This window comes from Hirundo rustica, chromosome 1 (genome assembly GCF_015227805.2).
Source record: "Hirundo rustica isolate bHirRus1 chromosome 1, bHirRus1.pri.v3, whole genome shotgun sequence".
Taxonomy (NCBI): domain Eukaryota; kingdom Metazoa; phylum Chordata; class Aves; order Passeriformes; family Hirundinidae; genus Hirundo; species Hirundo rustica.
In genome coordinates, this window is record NC_053450.1 from 353,398 (window position 1) to 370,949 (window position 17,552).

Genomic DNA, 17,552 nt, shown 5'->3' on the forward strand with positions numbered 1-17,552 from the left:
CACAGCCGCTGAGCTGAGCGGCTCTCCGCCCCCTTTTCCTCGCCGAGTTGGATTCGTCCTCCTATCTCCATCAGCGCCCATGGGTTGTACCACTCTGCGAAAAGGGGGGAGAGCGCCACCCCGCTGCCCCCCCCCCCCCCCCCACCACACGGCGCTTTCCCCCTTGAGTTGTTCCACTTGGCCTTCACGGGAGGGAGGAGAGGTGCGCGAAGGGAGACAACGCGCCTCACGCACAACGCGGGGGCTCCTCCTCGCCGTATTATCTCCCTCCGTAAAATACACGGGATCATCCCGGGAGAGGCAGGGAAGTAGCGCGGGAGAAGCAGAGAGTTGGCGCATCCCCCTTTTCCCAGAATGGCACAACCCACAGGCGCTAGAGGGGGTACAAGGACGACTCCAACTTGGCAAGGAAAAGGGGAGGCGGCGGGTCCAAATAGTTACGGGTGTGGCTCGCGCATCTCTCTTCCACTCCTCCGGTAATGTTCCACACGACCCTGTTATAGTGGGGGGGACAGGCCCCCGCTGTGCGTGCCACACGTTGTCTCCCCACAGCGCACCCCCATCGCCACCCCCCGGCGCGCCACGTGTGGTACGCGCCTCCCCCATAACTCCCCGCGCGGCGCGCGCTGCCGCCCTTTATCCCGGCGGCGGCCAAAGGCAGCGGAGGGGCCTTGCGGGGTCAGCGCTGCCGGTGAGTCCTGGTTTCCAGCCCCTAGGAATCCTAATGCCCCCACTCTAGGGTACTTTATCCCTCTCCCTGAGCCTTGGTAAGGGGAGTTTTGGGGGGTCTCCAGAGCGACCTTTACCCCTCTAGGGCGGGAGGTGGGGGGGGGGCTCGAGATATTTGGAGGGGAGGGGACTCAGGGGGCCCTTCAGGGTGTGTAGTGTTCCTTTGTCATCTCAGAATCCCCAAGAAGGAGGTTGTGGTCGCCCTTTTTATTCTCTTTAGGGCACTTTTCCTGTGGAAAGAGGGATTTGGGGTCCCCTCATAGGGAATGGGGCTCCTTCCATCACAGCGGTGGGAAGAGAAGAGTTTTGGGGGTCCTTCCTTGTGTGTGGGGGTTTCTCGCCCTGTTAAAACCTCAGAAAAGGGAGTTTGGAGGGGTTCTCCCATTGCCTTTAGGGTTCATTCCATTCCCCAGGGTCCTGAGGGAGGGGATTTGGGGTGCTCTTGGTCTTTGGGATAACTTCCATGCTTAGAATCCTCGGGAATGCTGGGGTGACCCACCCCCTTTCCCCATGTTTTCCATTATTTTTTTTCCCTTAATAGGTCTGGAAAAGGGGTCATGGGCGTCCCTAAGAGTTCTGAAGGAAAGGATTTGGGGATGCCCTTGTTTCTTGGGATTACATCCCCCACTTAAAATCCCAGGGAATACTGTGGTGACACTCCTCACTCCCAATGTTTTAGGTTCCTTTTCCCTTAGAATTTCTGGGAAGGGATGTGTGGAAGCCCCCTCCACGTTCCCTGTGGGGTCTCTCCTCCCCTCACACCCCAAAAAAAGGGATGTGGGAGATCCCCTCATTATCTAGGAGATCCCTTTCTCCCTTCCAGCATAGGGAAAGGGGGATTTTAGGATTCTCCATGTTTTTGGGGTCCCTTTCCTTTCCCAGGATTTAAGAACTCTCTGTTACAGGTAAGGGGTCTTCCTAAACCTTTGTGGTTTTCCACAGATTGTGGGGACATATTCCCTGGTTTTTGGGAATATTTCTGATGTATTAAAGCCTCACCTCTTCATGTCTGGATTGGGTATGAGAAAAAAGAGATCCATGTTATTCCTGCCTTGGTGGGACGAGGAATTTAGGGATCCCACTCATCCCCAGTTGCTCCAGGTACCTTGAAGATCTGCTCCTCCCCCCATTCCTGGGATTTTTTTGTCCAGTCACTTGCTGCGAAGGGAAACTGGAGCTGCTGTCGTGTCCTGGCACGGAGCAGCTGATCCATCCCATATCCCAACCCCCTTGGCTGCCTTTCCAAACTTATCCAGGAGCTGGGAAACCTGGAAAATCAGCTCTCTGTGCACCTGGGCTCTGCTTATCTCACCTCTCCCTCCTTCCTCGTGCCGTTGTTCCCAAATTTCCGTCACCTTGGTGGGGTTTGTCCTCTCCCTGTTTGTTTTTTATCTCGATTCTCAGGGGGGAGGGATCCATTTCCAAACTATTTTGGGAACGGGTAGAGCCTGCTGTTGTGCTCCACGGGGTTTTTGGAGGATTACATCCCTAACTAAACTTGCTGAGGCTGCCGCATCGGCGTCCCCACAAATCCCGTATGGATTTATTCTGTCGCATCTGGGTTGCTGATGAATTGGAATTGATTGGGATCCCGATGATCACAATCCTAAGGGATGAGAAATTCCCTTTTCCCAGCTGTTTGGCTGTAATTCTTTTCCTCTCCTTTTTCCAGGCGTGTCCCATTTCTCCCTGACCTTCAGGTAGGATTTTTCCTCACCTGAGCTGTTCATTCCCAACTCTTTTTTTTCCCTATTTTTCCTGAAGGTGACACATTCCCAGTCTTTCTCTTCTGCTGATTTCCCATAATCCATGGGAAATCTCCTTAGGAATTTTCATCTTGGAGCAGAAAGTTGTGTTTTTAGGTGATCAAAGATGGGAATTGTGGTGTTTTCCTGGAATGTGGAACTCTGTCTCATAGCAAAGGTGTTGATAAGGGTCTGACTTAGGGAAGGGCCAGTTTTAGGGAATGAAACCAGCAGGAATTTGGGAAATCCCAATTTTAGGGAATGAAACCAGCAGAAGAGCTAGTTTTACATGATAAAATACTAAAAATAAGTGTTAATATTCTGATTTATTTTGATCTCTGTGATGGTTCTTGAACTCATCCTGAATTTCTGGAGTGCGACTTTTCCCAGCGGAGAACGTTCCCAACGCCACAGCGTGGTTTTTAATCGAAAACTTTGTGTTTGAGGAGGTAAAAACGGCAAATTTGGGTGGAAGATGTTGAAGGGTGATGGCTTGTGTGACTAAAATCCCTTTTTCTCAGGTTCTTCCAGGAGAACTGATGGACACAGAAGAGAAATTACTTTTTTCCCCAATTTTTCCTTGTTTAGAAGCTTTATTTCCTTGGAAATTTTAAATTTTTCAGGACTGAACATAAGGTTTGGCTGCTTGGTTTGGAAGCAAAAAGATGCAGCAGGAATGTTTGGAGTCACCTAAAAATTGGGATCCTGAGTTCCATCAACACATGCCAGGATTGGGATGGCAGGTTGGGAATTCTCAGTCTGGGAAAATCCTTTTGGATAACATCACAATAACGTTCCTTTCCTTGTTGTTAAAATGGAAATAAACGCGTTTTCTGTGGTGTTTGTTCACAAACTTCGTGGAGTTCTGGAAAGTTCATCGGCTCCAAACTTCATTAAATATGTTTATTAATTAATCCATTAATTATTAAATAAATGTTTTGGCTGAGGAGCTGCTGCATCCATAGAAATTGGAATTTTTTCTAATTTTATCCTGGTTTTTTTTTAATGCTGTCATAGGAGCAAAAAAAAGTGAGTATCTTCTAATTGTTGTATGTTTTATGGGAATTCTGGAAAACCTGGGAATGTCAGCACTGTTGGGATATTTATTAGACAAATTACTGCAGAGTTTTCATGGAAATAATTATTTTTTGAAGAGTTTTTTAAATTAATTTCAGCTCTGTCAATTGGAGGAAATCTCCTGGGAGTTCTTCATTATGGAATTCCTCTGGAATTCCTACTCCATAATTCACCTCATCCATGAGGTCTGCATTTCCAGGGCTTGGAGCTGCTTAAAAACTGGAGCAAAATCACTTAAAAAAAATAGATTAAATAATGGGGGGAAAATCAATTTAAATTTAATTTTTAAAAGTTCAAATTTTAAATTTAGTTAAAGAAAACTAGGATTTTTTTGTGCAAAATCCCATTTTTTTATTATTTTACTCTCTATTATTTATTTACTGTAATAAATTTATTTCTATGTAAAGGTCTTAACAAGAATTTATTGCTCCATAAAATAAAAGAGAAAAACATGAAATAAATTAAAAAATTAAAAATAAGCTTTAATTTTGAAATTTTAAGTTCTGAATTGAAAACTCAATTTTTTATGCATTTTTAGCTGTACCAAAGTTTCCCAACGCCAGGAAAAAAAAAAAGAGAAAAATCTTATTTTTCCCTTCCTAATAACTTGTCTAATAGGAATCTAATTAATATTTTAAACTCTATACATTTAAATGTTCAAAGGCAAAAAATTTATTAATATATAAATGTAAATGGAAGTATTCAAGACGTGAAAAAAGCATTCATGCGTGAATTTTAAATTATATCTTAAATTTAAACAATAAATTTAAAATTTAAATTAAACTTTAAAATTAAGCCTTGGACTTGAGGATTCCATAATCTTCTAGGAGTTCTTGGAATTACAAACCTTTGAGGATATTTTGTCTGGGAACTTTATTTGGCAACCTGCCACAGGTCAATTTTTCTTAATTAATTACTGAATTAATCACGAGATTTCCGGCTCCTGGACTAGTTTAATTTGCCGATAACTTGAATTTTATCCCAAAATCAAATCCTGGTTTTTCAGGAGCTGCCTTGTAGTAGGAAAACCCAGCCAGGAGTAAACAACAACTTCCAAAAACTCAAAAATTGGAGCCAGTTTTTTGCCTAATTGAGAATAAGCAACAAATAATTAATTACTAATCCACTCACTTGGAATAATATCCTATAAGTCCCAAGGATTTGATCAAAATCCCGTGGGTTTTTTTCCTGCCTGTTGCCTTAAAATTTCCAATGATGGGGGGAATTCTTGGCTGGAATATTTTAGGAGGAAGGCGATTTCGGCCGCACTGAATTCCCGGGAGTTCAAACTTATCCCAAAAAAGAGAAATAAACAGAATATTTGCACTTTTTCCCGGGAATCTTAACGGGAAAAAAAAAAAAAAAAAAGAGAAAAAAAACCTCCTGCATGCCTTTGCCTTGCTCTGCTGCCTCTACATTTGTTGTGCTTATCTCTCCATGCTGCCCGTTTTTTTTCTTTCGGGAAGATGAGGACGCAGAAAAATCCCTGCTCCCCGGACAAAGTTTGGCTGGAAAAACACCGGGACGACGAAGCCGAGCGGGAAGCACCGGAGCCTGAGGCCGTCAACGGGATCTGCCACGAGGATTCCATCGAAGGGGAGTTCAAGGGGGACCTGAAAAAACCCAGGAATGGCAAAAAGCAGCGGAAACGGAAGCGCTCCCCGAAAGCCAAAGCTCCGGATTCCAGGCTGGAGGCGATCCTGGCGGGAATGTCGGCGGATCGCGTGTGGTTCGACAAGCCCTTGTATGACCGCGCCGAGAGCGCCTACAGGAAAAAATTAGCGGGTTCCCAGAGTTGGGAATCACCCGAGAATGGGAAAACGGCTCGGGAATCTCCCACCACGGCCAGGTCGAAATCCAGCCAAGATATTCCCAAGGCAAGGATGCTCCCGGCGTGTTCCCACGGGAACCTGGCCGCCTGTCACCACGTGGTCCAAGGGGTTTGGATCAACAAGTTTGACTTCGACAAGGCCGAGAGGGCGTTCATGGAGAAATCCCAGTTTTTCCTTCCTCCCGACGTCCTGGCCGTCCCATCCGTGTGGGCGAATTCCAGGCTGGCAACGCCGGACGAGGGCTACGGCACGGCCTTGCCCACTCCTGCCATGCCGGGCTTGGCTCCCGGCGTTCCCAACTCTCCCGTGGCCTCCGTTCCCGGTTTGCCCGGCTCCGACCAGCAGACGGTCAACGGGAAGCCGCAGATTTCCAACTGGGAAGTTCTGGCGTCCGAGGTGTGGCTGGAGAAGCCCCTCTACGACGATGCGGAGAAGAATTTTTACGAGAAGATGTTGGACGGGCACCCCTCGGATAAAACCCAGCGGCGGCAGCGCGGCTGCCCCGAGGCATCCGAGAACCGCAGCCTTGGGAAGCGAACGGGAATCGCCAACCCTCGGCTTCCCGGCGTTCCCAAGGAAAATCCCGCCTGCTTCTTCCTGCACAAGGACAGCGAATCCGTGTGGCTGAATAAGGTGACCTACGACAGGGCCGAGTCCCGGTATTTCGCCCTGGAAGCAGCCAGAGCAGCGGAGAGAACAGGGATCCGGGAATCTGCTGCCGGAAATCCTTCCCATCCAGCCGCTCCAAGCGTTCCCGCTCCGGAAATGAAGTAGGAGAAATTCGTTTGGGGGTAACGCCCGTGCGAAAGAAACGGCCGGGTCGGGATTGAGCCGGAAGGAATTTGCATGTGGAGAAGACTGGGTGGACTTGGAGATGATTCCAGTGGGCAGGGAGCAGTGGGGAAGATCCTTCAAGGAATTCCCCTTCTCCTGAGGAATTCTGGTGGATAAAGGCTGTGTTTGTGCGGAACTAGAGGTTGAATGTTTAAAGGCAGGGCTGAGAAGTGAGCTCGGTATTCCCCTTTTTGCATGGACCCGTCACCATCCTCCTTTCCATCCTCTCATTCCATAAAAAAATCCAGCATCACAACCGGGATCCAGCTTGAAAATGGCTGGAATACAGTTCAGGGAATCGCTCTGGTGGGAGAATGTGCTGTAGTTTGGTTTTTTGAGGGAATTTGTATTCAGTCTGTTCGTTTTTGGAATGCCCTTGGATCCTCTCCAAAGGCAGAGCTAAGGTAGGGGTGGATATTCCTGGGAAAAAAGACTTGGAGCATCCATCCTTATTTCTGACACTTGAGTTTTGTTGGGATTTGTTGGAAAGCCTTTAGGATCTATGTGTTGAGGGATTTAGGGGTTTGGTCCTGTTTGGGATCATTTCCTCTTTGGTCAGAACTGGATATTTGGGAAAATGCACATTTCTCTTTAAAAATGTGGGATCATTTTGTATTTGGGATTTTCTGCGGGTGATCCTGGTCGGAATTCCAGCAGGTTCTGGAGATTTGGGTGTGGAAGAGTGGTTCTGCTGCAGCTCCTGTGTCTGGCGGCCTCTGGTCCCTTCCAAGTGGGTGGATGAGATAAGAAGGGATTTGACTTCAGGAAAATTGGGTTTTTTTTGGCGTCCGTGGAAGTATTTTGTGGAAAACTGTGGGATTTGGGATGATGAGGAGAGGCTCTGCTGGGGTCTGCTCCAGTTGTGGTTTTCTTGTGCTGCTCTCCACCTCTTCAGACTTCTGCTGGCTCTGTCCCTTGCTGGAATTCAGGGCACTTTTTCTTTCCCTCCTTTTCGGGAGCTCCGTTTCCCTTCAAATTAAGACTTTAACCCACCTTTGGAAGCTGTTCCATAAAAATCCCCCACTTCCCAGTGGGATGTGGGGTGTTTTGTGCTGTTTTTCCACTTTTTCTCAAAAGATTTCCCAGAGAACCTGTGGATGCCCCGTCCCTGGAAGCATCCAGGGAAAAGTTGGATGAGGCTTGGAGCAACCTGGGATAGTGGAAGCTGTCCCATGGCAGGGAGTTAAAACTAAATTATCTTTCTCCTCTTTCCCAACCCATTCCATGATTTCCATTCCCTTTTTATTCTCCTACACAAGGCATTTTCCATAGCACGGACTAGAAAATCCTGGATTTGGGGGTGTGTGTTTTTTTTGTGGGATAAAGTCTGGATCAGCTGATTCATCCCATCCCCAGGTCAGGCAGGTGGGTGATTACTCTGTCCTGCTTTTTTAAGAGGATCCCGGATACTTTAATCCGCAGCCAAGCCGAGCTGCGGGCACAGAAACCGCTCCTGACAGGCTGTTAACCTTCAACCCTTGCGGGGATTCACTTTTTGTGGGTGTTTTTCCCTTTTCCCAGGAAAATGGCTGTGGATTACTTCCTGCACGACAAGATCTGGTTCGAGAAGTACAAATACGACGACGCCGAGCGAAGGTTCTACGAGCAGATGAACGGCCCCATGGGTGGCCCCTCCCGCCAGCAGGTAATTCCCAATCCCAGGAATTCCAGAGTAAGTCAGAGGATGTCATCCACCTGGGGTTTTGTGGGATTTCCACTCTTGGTGCTGGGTCGTTTTTGGTTTTTTTTTTCCCTGGAGCTCTCTAAACTCTTCCCCCACTGTTTTTTGTGGAATCTGGAGGATTTGATCCCAAGGAACTGGGAGATCAGGTGGCCTCCTAACAGCTTCCAGCAGTTTTCCTTAATTTTTCCAGACTGCTAGGATCCATGGTGGCACGATTTGAGCTGGAAATCCCCCAAATCTCCAATTTTGTCCCCTTTCATCCAGGGAAAAAACGCTGCTTTGCTTCCATTTTGGAGCAGTCCTTTGAGCTATTCCAAGGGAATACAAACCTAAAGTTTGAACAGAGGCACCACAGCTCCAAAGATTTTTTTTGGGGAATTTTATTTTTTTATCACTCTCTTTGTACTCCTGGAAATATTCCGGGTGTTCCAGTGGAAGATTCAGTTTGTGGTACCGGTGAGTTGGGGAGGGGAAGGTGGAGGGGGAAGCATGATCCTGCCGGGCTGAAACATTTCCAGCTTCAGTATTATCCCAAAATTATTCCTGTTCCAAGGTCCAGAGCTTTCCTAACCTCTTCCTGCTCCTAACTGCCTGTGCCTTTGGAGTGCTGAGCGTTCAGTGCCTCTTTCCAAATGTTTACAGGGAAGCTTTTTGCTGAAGTTATAACTTTTAGGCACGTTCCAGCTATCCCTGCTGCCCATCCTGGTTTAGGTGCTGGCACAGCACCTGGGAGATTGGGAATAAAAAAAAAAATCGGGAGCTCTGGATGAGTGCTGGAAGTAGGTTTTGGAGTGAAAAAAATACAAACTCTTGGAACAGTTCCACTGTTCCAACCCAGGAGTTTGGCCTGGGTGAGGTGGTTGGAAGGATGTTTGGAGATCCTGCAGGAATTTATCAGCCGCTTCCCCTATGGAAAAATATCCTTAAAACCTCCTTGGAGGCAGCAGGAAGTGAGGCCCAACTGGATGTGTCCAGGCTGTTTCTCCTTTATTTTCTGTTTTAACTCAAGATTTGGGGGGAAATTTCGTGTCTCAGTTCTTGCTGGTGGGGGTTGCAGTCCGGGAAAGGCGAGGTGTGAAAGGATCATGGAATTTCCAGGGAGGGAATCTTGAAATCCAGGCTAAGGAATGGCAGCAGGAGCATAGGGACAAAAAAATCCTGGTGTTTTGAGTCCCACCTCTCTGGATAGAGCAGAGTCAGGGTTGTCACTTCCTGCCTGAACTCAGGTAATATCATGGAAAAATCCTGCCGGAGGCTGGGTTTTTAAGGAGTTTCGGAGTCACTCCAAACTTCTGGCAGCTTCCCAAACTTTTCAGGGTAATCATAGGGAATTTAAAAGCTCTTTGACTGGATGATCCTTCTGGACACATGGCCAGGGATTGCCTGATTTATCCCCAATCCTTACTGCCAAAAAATCGCTGAATGATGGAAAGGACACTTCCCAATTCTCCCAATCCCCTCGCTTCTTCCTTCCTTTCATTAGTTTTTTTTTTTTTTTGTCTTTTTGAACTTCCCTGATGAATTTTTTTTTTTTCCCTCCCATGTTTTAATATTTTTTTTTTTAAAAAGAAACTCTTGGTTCTTTCTGCGCTGTTTGCAGGAGAACGGAGCCAGCACGATCCTCCGCGACATTGCCAGAGCCAGGGAGAATATCCAGAAATCGCTGGCCGGAGTGAGTACCCAAGCTCTCACCAGCTGGCTGCCTGCATCCCATTTTTTTTTTTATTATTATTATTATTTTTATGGAATTCTAACCCCTTGGATCGTTTAACTTTCGTGGTTGGAAGTTAGAGGAGAAGACCAAGGTGCCGTGTGCCACCAGCTCCGCCCCGTCCCCGCACGCCGCTCGCCCGCAGCTCTGCCAAAACTGGATTTGGGTTGAAAGAATCCCCTGAATTGGGCTTTTCCTTCCATTTTTTTTCCTTTTTTTTTTTTTTCCCCCCTCCCTCTCCTGGTGGGATGTTGACTGACAGCTTCCAACTTGCTGAGTTGCGTGGCTCCTTTTTGTGATACGCTGGGCTGCCACCTTCTCTTCCCTGTTTGGCTTCCAGTTTAGGGGATGTGCAGAAAAAAAAAAAATAAACCCCAAAAAGGAGTGAATGGATTGTGGAATTTCCAGTGGAAATTCCCCCCCCCAAAAAAAAATTAAAAAAAATTCCATGGAATTTTCCCAAGAAAAAAAGGTGTTTTCCATCTGCTGTATCCAGGGAATTCAGCTTGGCTACAAAGGTCCAAGGCTGGAGCATCCTGGAGGAGCTCAGGAATGTATTTTGTGGAGGTGTTTATGTGCTGAGTGCAGACAAGAACAAAAGTTTAGGGAAAAAACCCCCACAATCTTCATTTTTGTAAAAGGAAGTTAAAATACTAATGAGTGGGAAAGGAAAATCCATGGAATACAGCCCAGGTGTCTTGATTTCCTGCCTCTTGCAGTGGGACTCCCAAAGGAATCCATCTATTATTTGGCCTCATAAATCCCTCTTGGAATGTTCAGCAGCCTCGGTTTCTATCTTTGGTCAGTCCAATATCAGGGAACAGCAAGGAATTTTCCCTTTCCCAAGGGGAATATTCCATATCCCTCCTTACACCAGCAGAAAGGAGCCAGACATTTGGGATGAAAATAAGAAATCGGGATTTCAGCCAACAGCTTAAGGAAAAAAAATTTCCTTAACTGGCTCATTTTATAAAAAAAAAAACAGGGATAAAGGAGGCCCCCATCCCAAACAGGGTCAAAAATTCTTTTGGGAAGAACTTCTGGAATTGGGCAGGGAATCTAAACCCAAATCACCTGGAAGTGCTGCTCATCCTCATCTTCCAGTGTTTTGCTAGAGATGAGGAATTTCTTTCCTGACTCCTGTTAAAGAGCTTTTTTGGGACAGAATCCCAGAGATTTGGATCATCCAGGTGCTGTAGCAGGGAACTGGTAAAGCAACAGCCCGAAGCCAGGACAGGAATTTTGGGCTATAAATTGCTTGGAGACGTTTTTGGGGATTAGTGCTGGATGTAAAGAATTCCTCTGCTAGTTATTTTTTGTTCCTGGGAACAGGGTTGGATCTCCCAGGTGGCTGAAAAATAGTTGGAATATCCCTCAAGGATCATCATTAATCTTGGATAACCAGGCTGGACTTTAGAACATTCCCAAATCTCTTCCTTGCATCCCCAAACCCCAGATTTACCCTGTGTGATCCAGAAAAGTGTGGGAAGAGCAAAATTCCCAGGGTTTTTGTCTTTCCTTCCTCCGGAGTTATTGTCAGGGGCCTTAGGATGTGGCAAGGGAAGGGCTGGCTGTGAAAAGATGGGAAAATGGGAGTTTCCCCTTTTGATGGGAATTTCAGGCTGGGATTGTGTCAAAATGTAGGAATCAGCACTTGGAATATGGGGAGAGTCTGGAGTTCCTTGTTTATGAGGAAAAGCAGGAAGCAGAACAGGAAATTCCACCTGAACATGAGGAAAAATTTTATTGTCTCTGACATTTGAGATGTATTTTAGGGACTCAAACTTCAGGGAATAACAGATGTTTTTATCCCAAGTTCTTCAGCTGAAGTCCCGTTTCGTACCCTTCGTAATTCCCAGGGATTTTATTTGTTTGGATAATTAAGTTTATGCACAATCCCAGCTTTCCCAAGCACTGCTATCCAAAATATTCGAGACAGGCTGCAGCTTTAAGGTGGGTTTGGCACAAAAATTACGGCTTAAAAATAAAGGATTTGAGGGTTTTGTACAAGAGCGCGGAGGGAGGGAGGGAAGTGATGCTGTGGAACTCCCCACCTTTGGAATTTTGGATTCTTATCCTTGATAAAATTCACGGACGCTTGTGTGGAGCTGGAAGTTGGAAGAGGGAATGGTTTTTTGGAGGTGTGGTGTCCACATTCCCAAAGTTTGGAGCACCCTCAGGGAAGATCCCACAGTCTCCTAAAGGCAATTTTTCCATAGTTTTTGAGGATTTGGGACATGGTTGTGCCTCTTGCATTGTCTTACTGGATTGTTTCAGCTTGGGACAGTATCCCTTGCTCTTCCCTTTTTTTTTTTTTTTTTTTTGAGGAAATATTAATGACAGGGAAGAGAAATTTCCTCTCCCTGTGCTGGCACTGCTGGGGCACCTCCAATTCCTGGGATGAGTTTTGGGCCCTCATGACAAGAGGGACATGGAGGGGCTGGAGAGTTTCCAGGGAAAGGAATGGATTGGGAAAGGTCTGGAGCACCAGGAGCAGCTGTGGGAGCTGGCAGGGCTCAGCCTGGAAAAAAAAAAAAATAAGGTTCAGGAGGAACCTTCTCACTCCCACAGATTTCCAAGTGGGAATCAGGAACTACTCCCAGGGAATGAGGGGATAGGGTGAGAGGGAACCACCAGAGGGAAAATTTGGCTGGAATATTTGGAAAATTCCTCGTGGGAAGGGCTGTCCAGCCCTGGCACTCCCCATCCCTGTGGATGTGGCACTTGGGGATGCGCTCAGCGCTGTCCCTGGGAGAACTGTTGGACTCCGTGGGCTCGGAGGGATTTCCCCACCTCCGTAATTCCACGATTTCCATCCTTGGAGCATCAGGGCTGGCATGGTGTGATGAGCCCACAGTGCTGCATGAGCTCCCTGCAGACACAGAGATGCTCGTGGAGAAGATCCCAGAATTCTTGGGAATTCTGGGGCGGAATGTTTGCCTGCAGTGCAAGGCTGTTTCCCACCGCTCCATAACTTTTCCTCTGCATGCCGCTCTTCCCTGTGCTTGAGTTCCCTCTGGAATTGCGAAACCTTTTCCCATCTTCCCAAACTTCTTCCCGCCCTGCAGCAGAAGACGCCTGCTCGGAGCAAGGAAGCTCCTTGTGCCCGTCCCAAGAAACAGTCGGGGCGCTCCGCTGTAAGTGACCCGCGCATGGATGTGGAGCCTGTGGAAAAAACGGGAGAGGATTTGGTGGGATGAGGATGGAGCAAGTTCTCCTTCCTCGGGGTTTGTCCTTTTGGCACTGGGATAAACCTGGATAATGGGATCAGACAGCAGGGAGTTGTCCCAGCTCCGTGTCCAGGGATCTGCGCTCCCCTTCCTGAGCCTGAATCCACATCTGAGGCGCCGGAGGTGGAATTTCCTCCTGCCCCTTGGATATTTCCCAGCCTCATCCCTGGAAGTGTCCAAGGCCAGGTTGGACAGGGCTTGGAGCTGCCTGGGATAGTGGAACGTGTTGGTCTGGATGATCCTTAAAATCCCTTCCAACCCAAACCATTCCATGATTCAGAGCTTTCCCTGTGCCTCATATTCTTCATCTCATCCCTGCTTTTCCCTCTTTCCATTTTACCTGACTGCTGAGATTCCACATTGGAATGAAGGAGAATAAATTATTCTCTCTTCTTTTCACTTAGAAATGACAATTCAAGGGCAAATCCTGTTATTTTCTTTCGTTTTGCTGCCTGGAATTGATGGATAAGGAACCTCCTTAACATTAAAAAAAAACAGCTTTTTTTTTTGCTGTCAAAAAAATCCATTGTAAGCCAGAGCTGGAATAATTATTCCCTCAGGATGTGTTAAAGCAGATTGAAATTGTTAGGAGAGGAATTAAAGGCTGGGCTGGGGAAGGTGGGAGTGTAGAATTCCTGGGATCTTTCCAGCTTTCCCAGCGTTACCTTAGGCAGGTCATTCCTGTCCCTCAGTGGGTTGGGAGAGGAGACCAAGGGACTCCAAGGTTTTTAAGGGGCTTGGTGTGAAATTTCCACATAAATTTTATGTGGTTTTGGTGGCATTTTGGGATCTGAGAGTGAGAAAAGTGATTTTTTTTTTTTTTTTTTTTTTTTTTTTTTTTCCTTTTGCTCCTTGGTGCCAGCTGAAATTCCTCGGGATTTAGTCCGTGCTTCATTTTATAGAGCTGCTCCGTTAGTTTTTGTCCTAATTTAGAGAAAATATCCTAGGTTTTAGTTCAGCTCCTGAACTTCCTCCCTCCCCGAAGACACGACTCCGCTTTGCTTCATGGATTTTTAGGGAGGAAGGGAACCAGCTCAATTTCATCCCGGTTTTCCTCGTTGCAGAGCGCGAGCACAACCTCCTCTGGACCTGCTGGTGACCAAAATGAGCTCCTGTCCCGAATTTCCCACCTGGAAGTGGAAAACCAGAACCTCCGCAGTGGTGAGTGGGAGAATTCCTTGTCCTGGCTGGAGACCTGACATTCAGCTGGGAATTTAAAGTCGTTTTTCCCTCCTTTTTCCCAGTTGTTGCAGACCTCCAGATGGCCATTTTCAAGCTGGAAAGCCGCCTGAACGCTCTGGAGAAATCCTCAACTTCCCACCAGCCCTCAGCTGTTCCTCCAACCCAGGTGAGCCTGGGGATAAAAAGCTGGAATTTTTCTCTCGGAATTACAACCAAAGATCCACGTGGACAAACGTCCTGTTTCGAGAAATCCATATAAATCCCACAGTGTGGGGATTGTACGGTCTCCCGAGGGGTGGAAATTCCCGTTCCTGAGCTGCTTTGTGGCTGCTCTGCTCCAACTCCAATCTTTTCCCTCTTTTTTCCCTTCAAACAAACAAACAAACAAAAAAACCCCCTCTGATCCGGTGAAGAAAGTGGAACCTTTCAGCGTTCCATCCAAAAAAGTGGAGCTTCCGGCCAAGAAAGCCGAGCCGGCCGCTGCCGAGGAGGATGAGGACGACGACATCGACCTTTTCGGGAGCGATGACGAGGAGGAAGACCAGGAAGCTGCCAAAGTCCGGGAAGAGCGGCTCCGGCAGTACGCCGAGAAGAAGGCTAAGAAGCCGGGGCTCATCGCCAAGTCTTCCATCCTGCTGGATGTGAAGCCGGTGGGTGGCTTTTGGGATTTGGGAGCGAGGCTGGGAATCCCCTCTCATCCAGGTTGGATGGGAATTCCTGTGGAATTCCAAAGAAGGGCTTTTGGAGCTAGGTGGGGTTTGTTGCTGTCAAAGCCTTGGGGTGGGAACTTAAATCCCATCTCATTCCATAAGCAGGGACACGTTCCGTTATCCCAGGTTGATCAGACTTGGCATTGAACACTTCCAGGGATGGGGCAGCCAAAGCTTCTCTGGGAATTCCATGCCAGGGCCTCACCACCCTCACAGGGAAGGATTCCTTCCCAGTATCCTATCTAATCCCACCCTACCCCAGTTTAAAACCATTCCCCCTTGCCCTGTCACTCCATCCTTGTCCAAAGTCCCTCTCCAGCTCTCTTGGATCTCCTTGAGGCAGTGGAAGGGGCTCCGAGATCTTCTCCAGCCAGGAAAGGCCACTTTGGATCAGCCGTGACATTCCCCGAGGTGTCACCTGGATACCTCTTGGAGCTGCTGCCGATCCCCCAGGAAAATAAACCTCCCCATTCCCGCTTTTCCAGTGGGACGACGAGACCGACATGGCCAAGATGGAGGAGTGCGTCCGGTCCATCCACATGGACGGCCTGGTGTGGGGAGCCTCCAAACTGGTCCCAGTCGGATACGGCATCAAGAAACTCCAAATCCAGTGCGTGGTGGAGGACGAGAAAGTCGGGACAGACATCCTGGAGGAGGAGATCACCAAGTTCGAGGACTATGTAAGTCTTGGAATGGCATGTGGGAGAAGGAACCCGTGGGAGCGGGGGTGGACTCAGGTGTTTTTTCCTGGGAACACCTGGATGACTCCAGCTTTTGTCCCCTTCCAGGTGCAGAGCGTGGACATTGCTGCATTTAACAAGATTTAGAAGGAAACAAAAAAACAAACTGTATCCCCTTCCTCTGAACCCGGAAGTAATAAAGAAACTTTGGGAGTGCACCTTGGGTTGTGGGTTTTTCCCTTGGGTGCAGCTTCTCTGGAGGAATTTGGTGGGAGATTCTGGGATATTTGAGCAACCTGGGCTAGGGGAAGGCGCCCCTGCCCATTGCAGGGGGTGGGATTGAGAGGTATTTAAGGTCTCTTCCAACCTAAACCATTCCATGATTTCCCCATCTTTCACAGTAGGAAAGATCTCAATCCGTGGACCTGAATTTTGGGGCTGGAATAAAGGTTCTCAGGGTGTTTCCAGTCACCTTTCCCAAGGTTTAGAGAGACCTCCAGTCACTCCCTACAGGAGCATCCAGGAATTGCTGGTTTGGGATGGCTTTCATCCCTCTTTTCCCACTGACTCCCTCAGCTGAGCATGGCCTGGCAAGGGAACAGGTGACATTCCTGACTTTGGAACACGAGGTCTGTCCCGGTGCCAGAATCCACAGTCTGGGGCCATGGAGGGACATGGGAAGCTCCATGGGATTGTGCTGCAAGGCTGTCCCTTGTCCTGGTGGGGTCACTTGATCTGTGACACGTGTCCCCTCACGGGGTCCTGCCACCCCCAGCGCAGTGCTGGGAGTGCCACTTGTCCCCTGTGCTGCCATCCTGAATCCCTGTTGGTCCAAGTGCTGCCACGTGTCCCCTGTGTGTCCTATTGCCATCATGTCACGACCCATCTGTGCTGCCATCCCTGGGGTCCCCTGTGTGCCACCATTCCTGTCCCATGTCCCCTTTGTCACCATCTCTGTGTCCCCCTGTGTGCTGCCAATCCCTGGTGCCTTGTCCCCGTTGTCGCCTGTGTCCTGCTGTCCCTGTATCCTCTCTCTGCTGCTATCCCGGTGTCCCCTTTGTGCTGCCATCCCTGTGCCACATGTCCTCTGTGCGCTGCCACCCAGCGTGTCCCAACCCGGACCTGTGTCCCTTGTCCCGCCATCCCCGTGTGTGTCCCTTGTGCTGCCATTCCCGTGTCCCCCTTGTCCCGCCATCCCCATGTCCTTTGTCCTCTCATCCCGTGTGTCCCTTGTGCTGCCATTCCTCTGTGTCCCTTTTCCTGCCGTCTCCGTGTGTCCCTCGTCCTGCCATTCCCGTGTGTCCCTTGTGCTGCCATCCCAGTGTCCCTTGTCCTCCCATTCCCTTGTGCTGCTATCCCCCTGTGTGTCCCTCTTTTCCTGCCATCCGGTGTGTCCCTTGTCCTGCTATCCCCTTGTCCTGCCATCCCTGTGTGTCCCTCTTGTCCCGCCATCACCGTGTGTCACCCTTGTCCTGCCATCCCCTTGTCCTGCCATCCCCGTGTATCCCTTGTCCTGCCATTCCCCTGTGTGTCCCCCTTGTCCCGCCATCCCCGTGTGTCCCTTGTCCCGCCATCCCCGTGTGTCCCTCGTCCTGCCATTCCCGTGTGTCCCTTGTCCTCCCATTCCCTTGTCCTGCTATCCCCCTGTGTGTCCCTCTTTTCCTGCCATCCCGTGTGTCCCTTGTCCTGCTATCCCCTTGTCCTGCCATCCCTGTGTGTCCCTCTTGTCCCGCCATCACCGTGTGTCACCCTTGTCCTGCCATCCCCTTGTCCTGCCATCCCCGTGTGTCCCTTGTCCCGCCACTCCCCTGTGTGTCCCCCTTGTCCCACCATCCCCGTGTGTCCCCCTTGTCCTGCCATCCCCGTGTGTCCCTTGTCCTGCCATTCCCCTGTGTGTCCCCCTTGTCCCGCCATCCCCGTGTGTCCCTTGTCCCGCCATCCCCGTGTGTCCCTTGTGCTGCCATTCCCCTGTGTCCCTTGTCCTGCCATTCCCCTGTGTCCCTTGTCCCGCCATCCCCGTGTCCGCTTTTTCCTGCCATCCGTGTGTGTCCCCTTTGTCCTGCCATTCCCGTGTGTCCCTTGTCCCGCCAGCCCCTTGTCCTGCCATCCTGTCCCCCTTGTCCTGCCATCCCCGTGTC

The 17,552-nt window shown here is 48.9% G+C and overlaps 1 protein-coding gene across 7 annotated transcripts; it reads left to right on the plus strand.

Moving 5' to 3' along the window:
• Nucleotides 1-609: 609 nt before the first annotated feature.
• EEF1D (eukaryotic translation elongation factor 1 delta) lies at nucleotides 610-15,632 on the plus strand. 7 transcript variants are annotated; one of them, XM_040062311.2, is made up of 10 exons: nucleotides 3,496-3,503; nucleotides 5,018-6,153; nucleotides 7,739-7,862; nucleotides 9,502-9,573; nucleotides 12,681-12,749; nucleotides 13,907-14,003; nucleotides 14,087-14,190; nucleotides 14,438-14,674; nucleotides 15,220-15,414; nucleotides 15,523-15,632. In XM_040062311.2, exons 2-10 carry the CDS (start codon nucleotides 5,018-5,020, stop codon nucleotides 15,559-15,561), a joined length of 2,073 nt encoding a protein of 690 aa, XP_039918245.1. In that variant the 5' UTR covers nucleotides 3,496-3,503; the 3' UTR covers nucleotides 15,562-15,632. The 7 variants fall into 7 exon arrangements, with proteins under 7 accessions (XP_039918265.1, XP_039918276.1, XP_039918245.1 ...); XM_040062288.1 differs by lacking the exon at nucleotides 3,496-3,503 and having other exon boundaries at nucleotides 12,684-12,749; XM_040062331.1 differs by lacking the exons at nucleotides 3,496-3,503; nucleotides 5,018-6,153; nucleotides 12,681-12,749 and adding an exon at nucleotides 610-691.
• Nucleotides 15,633-17,552: the final 1,920 nt, after the last annotated feature.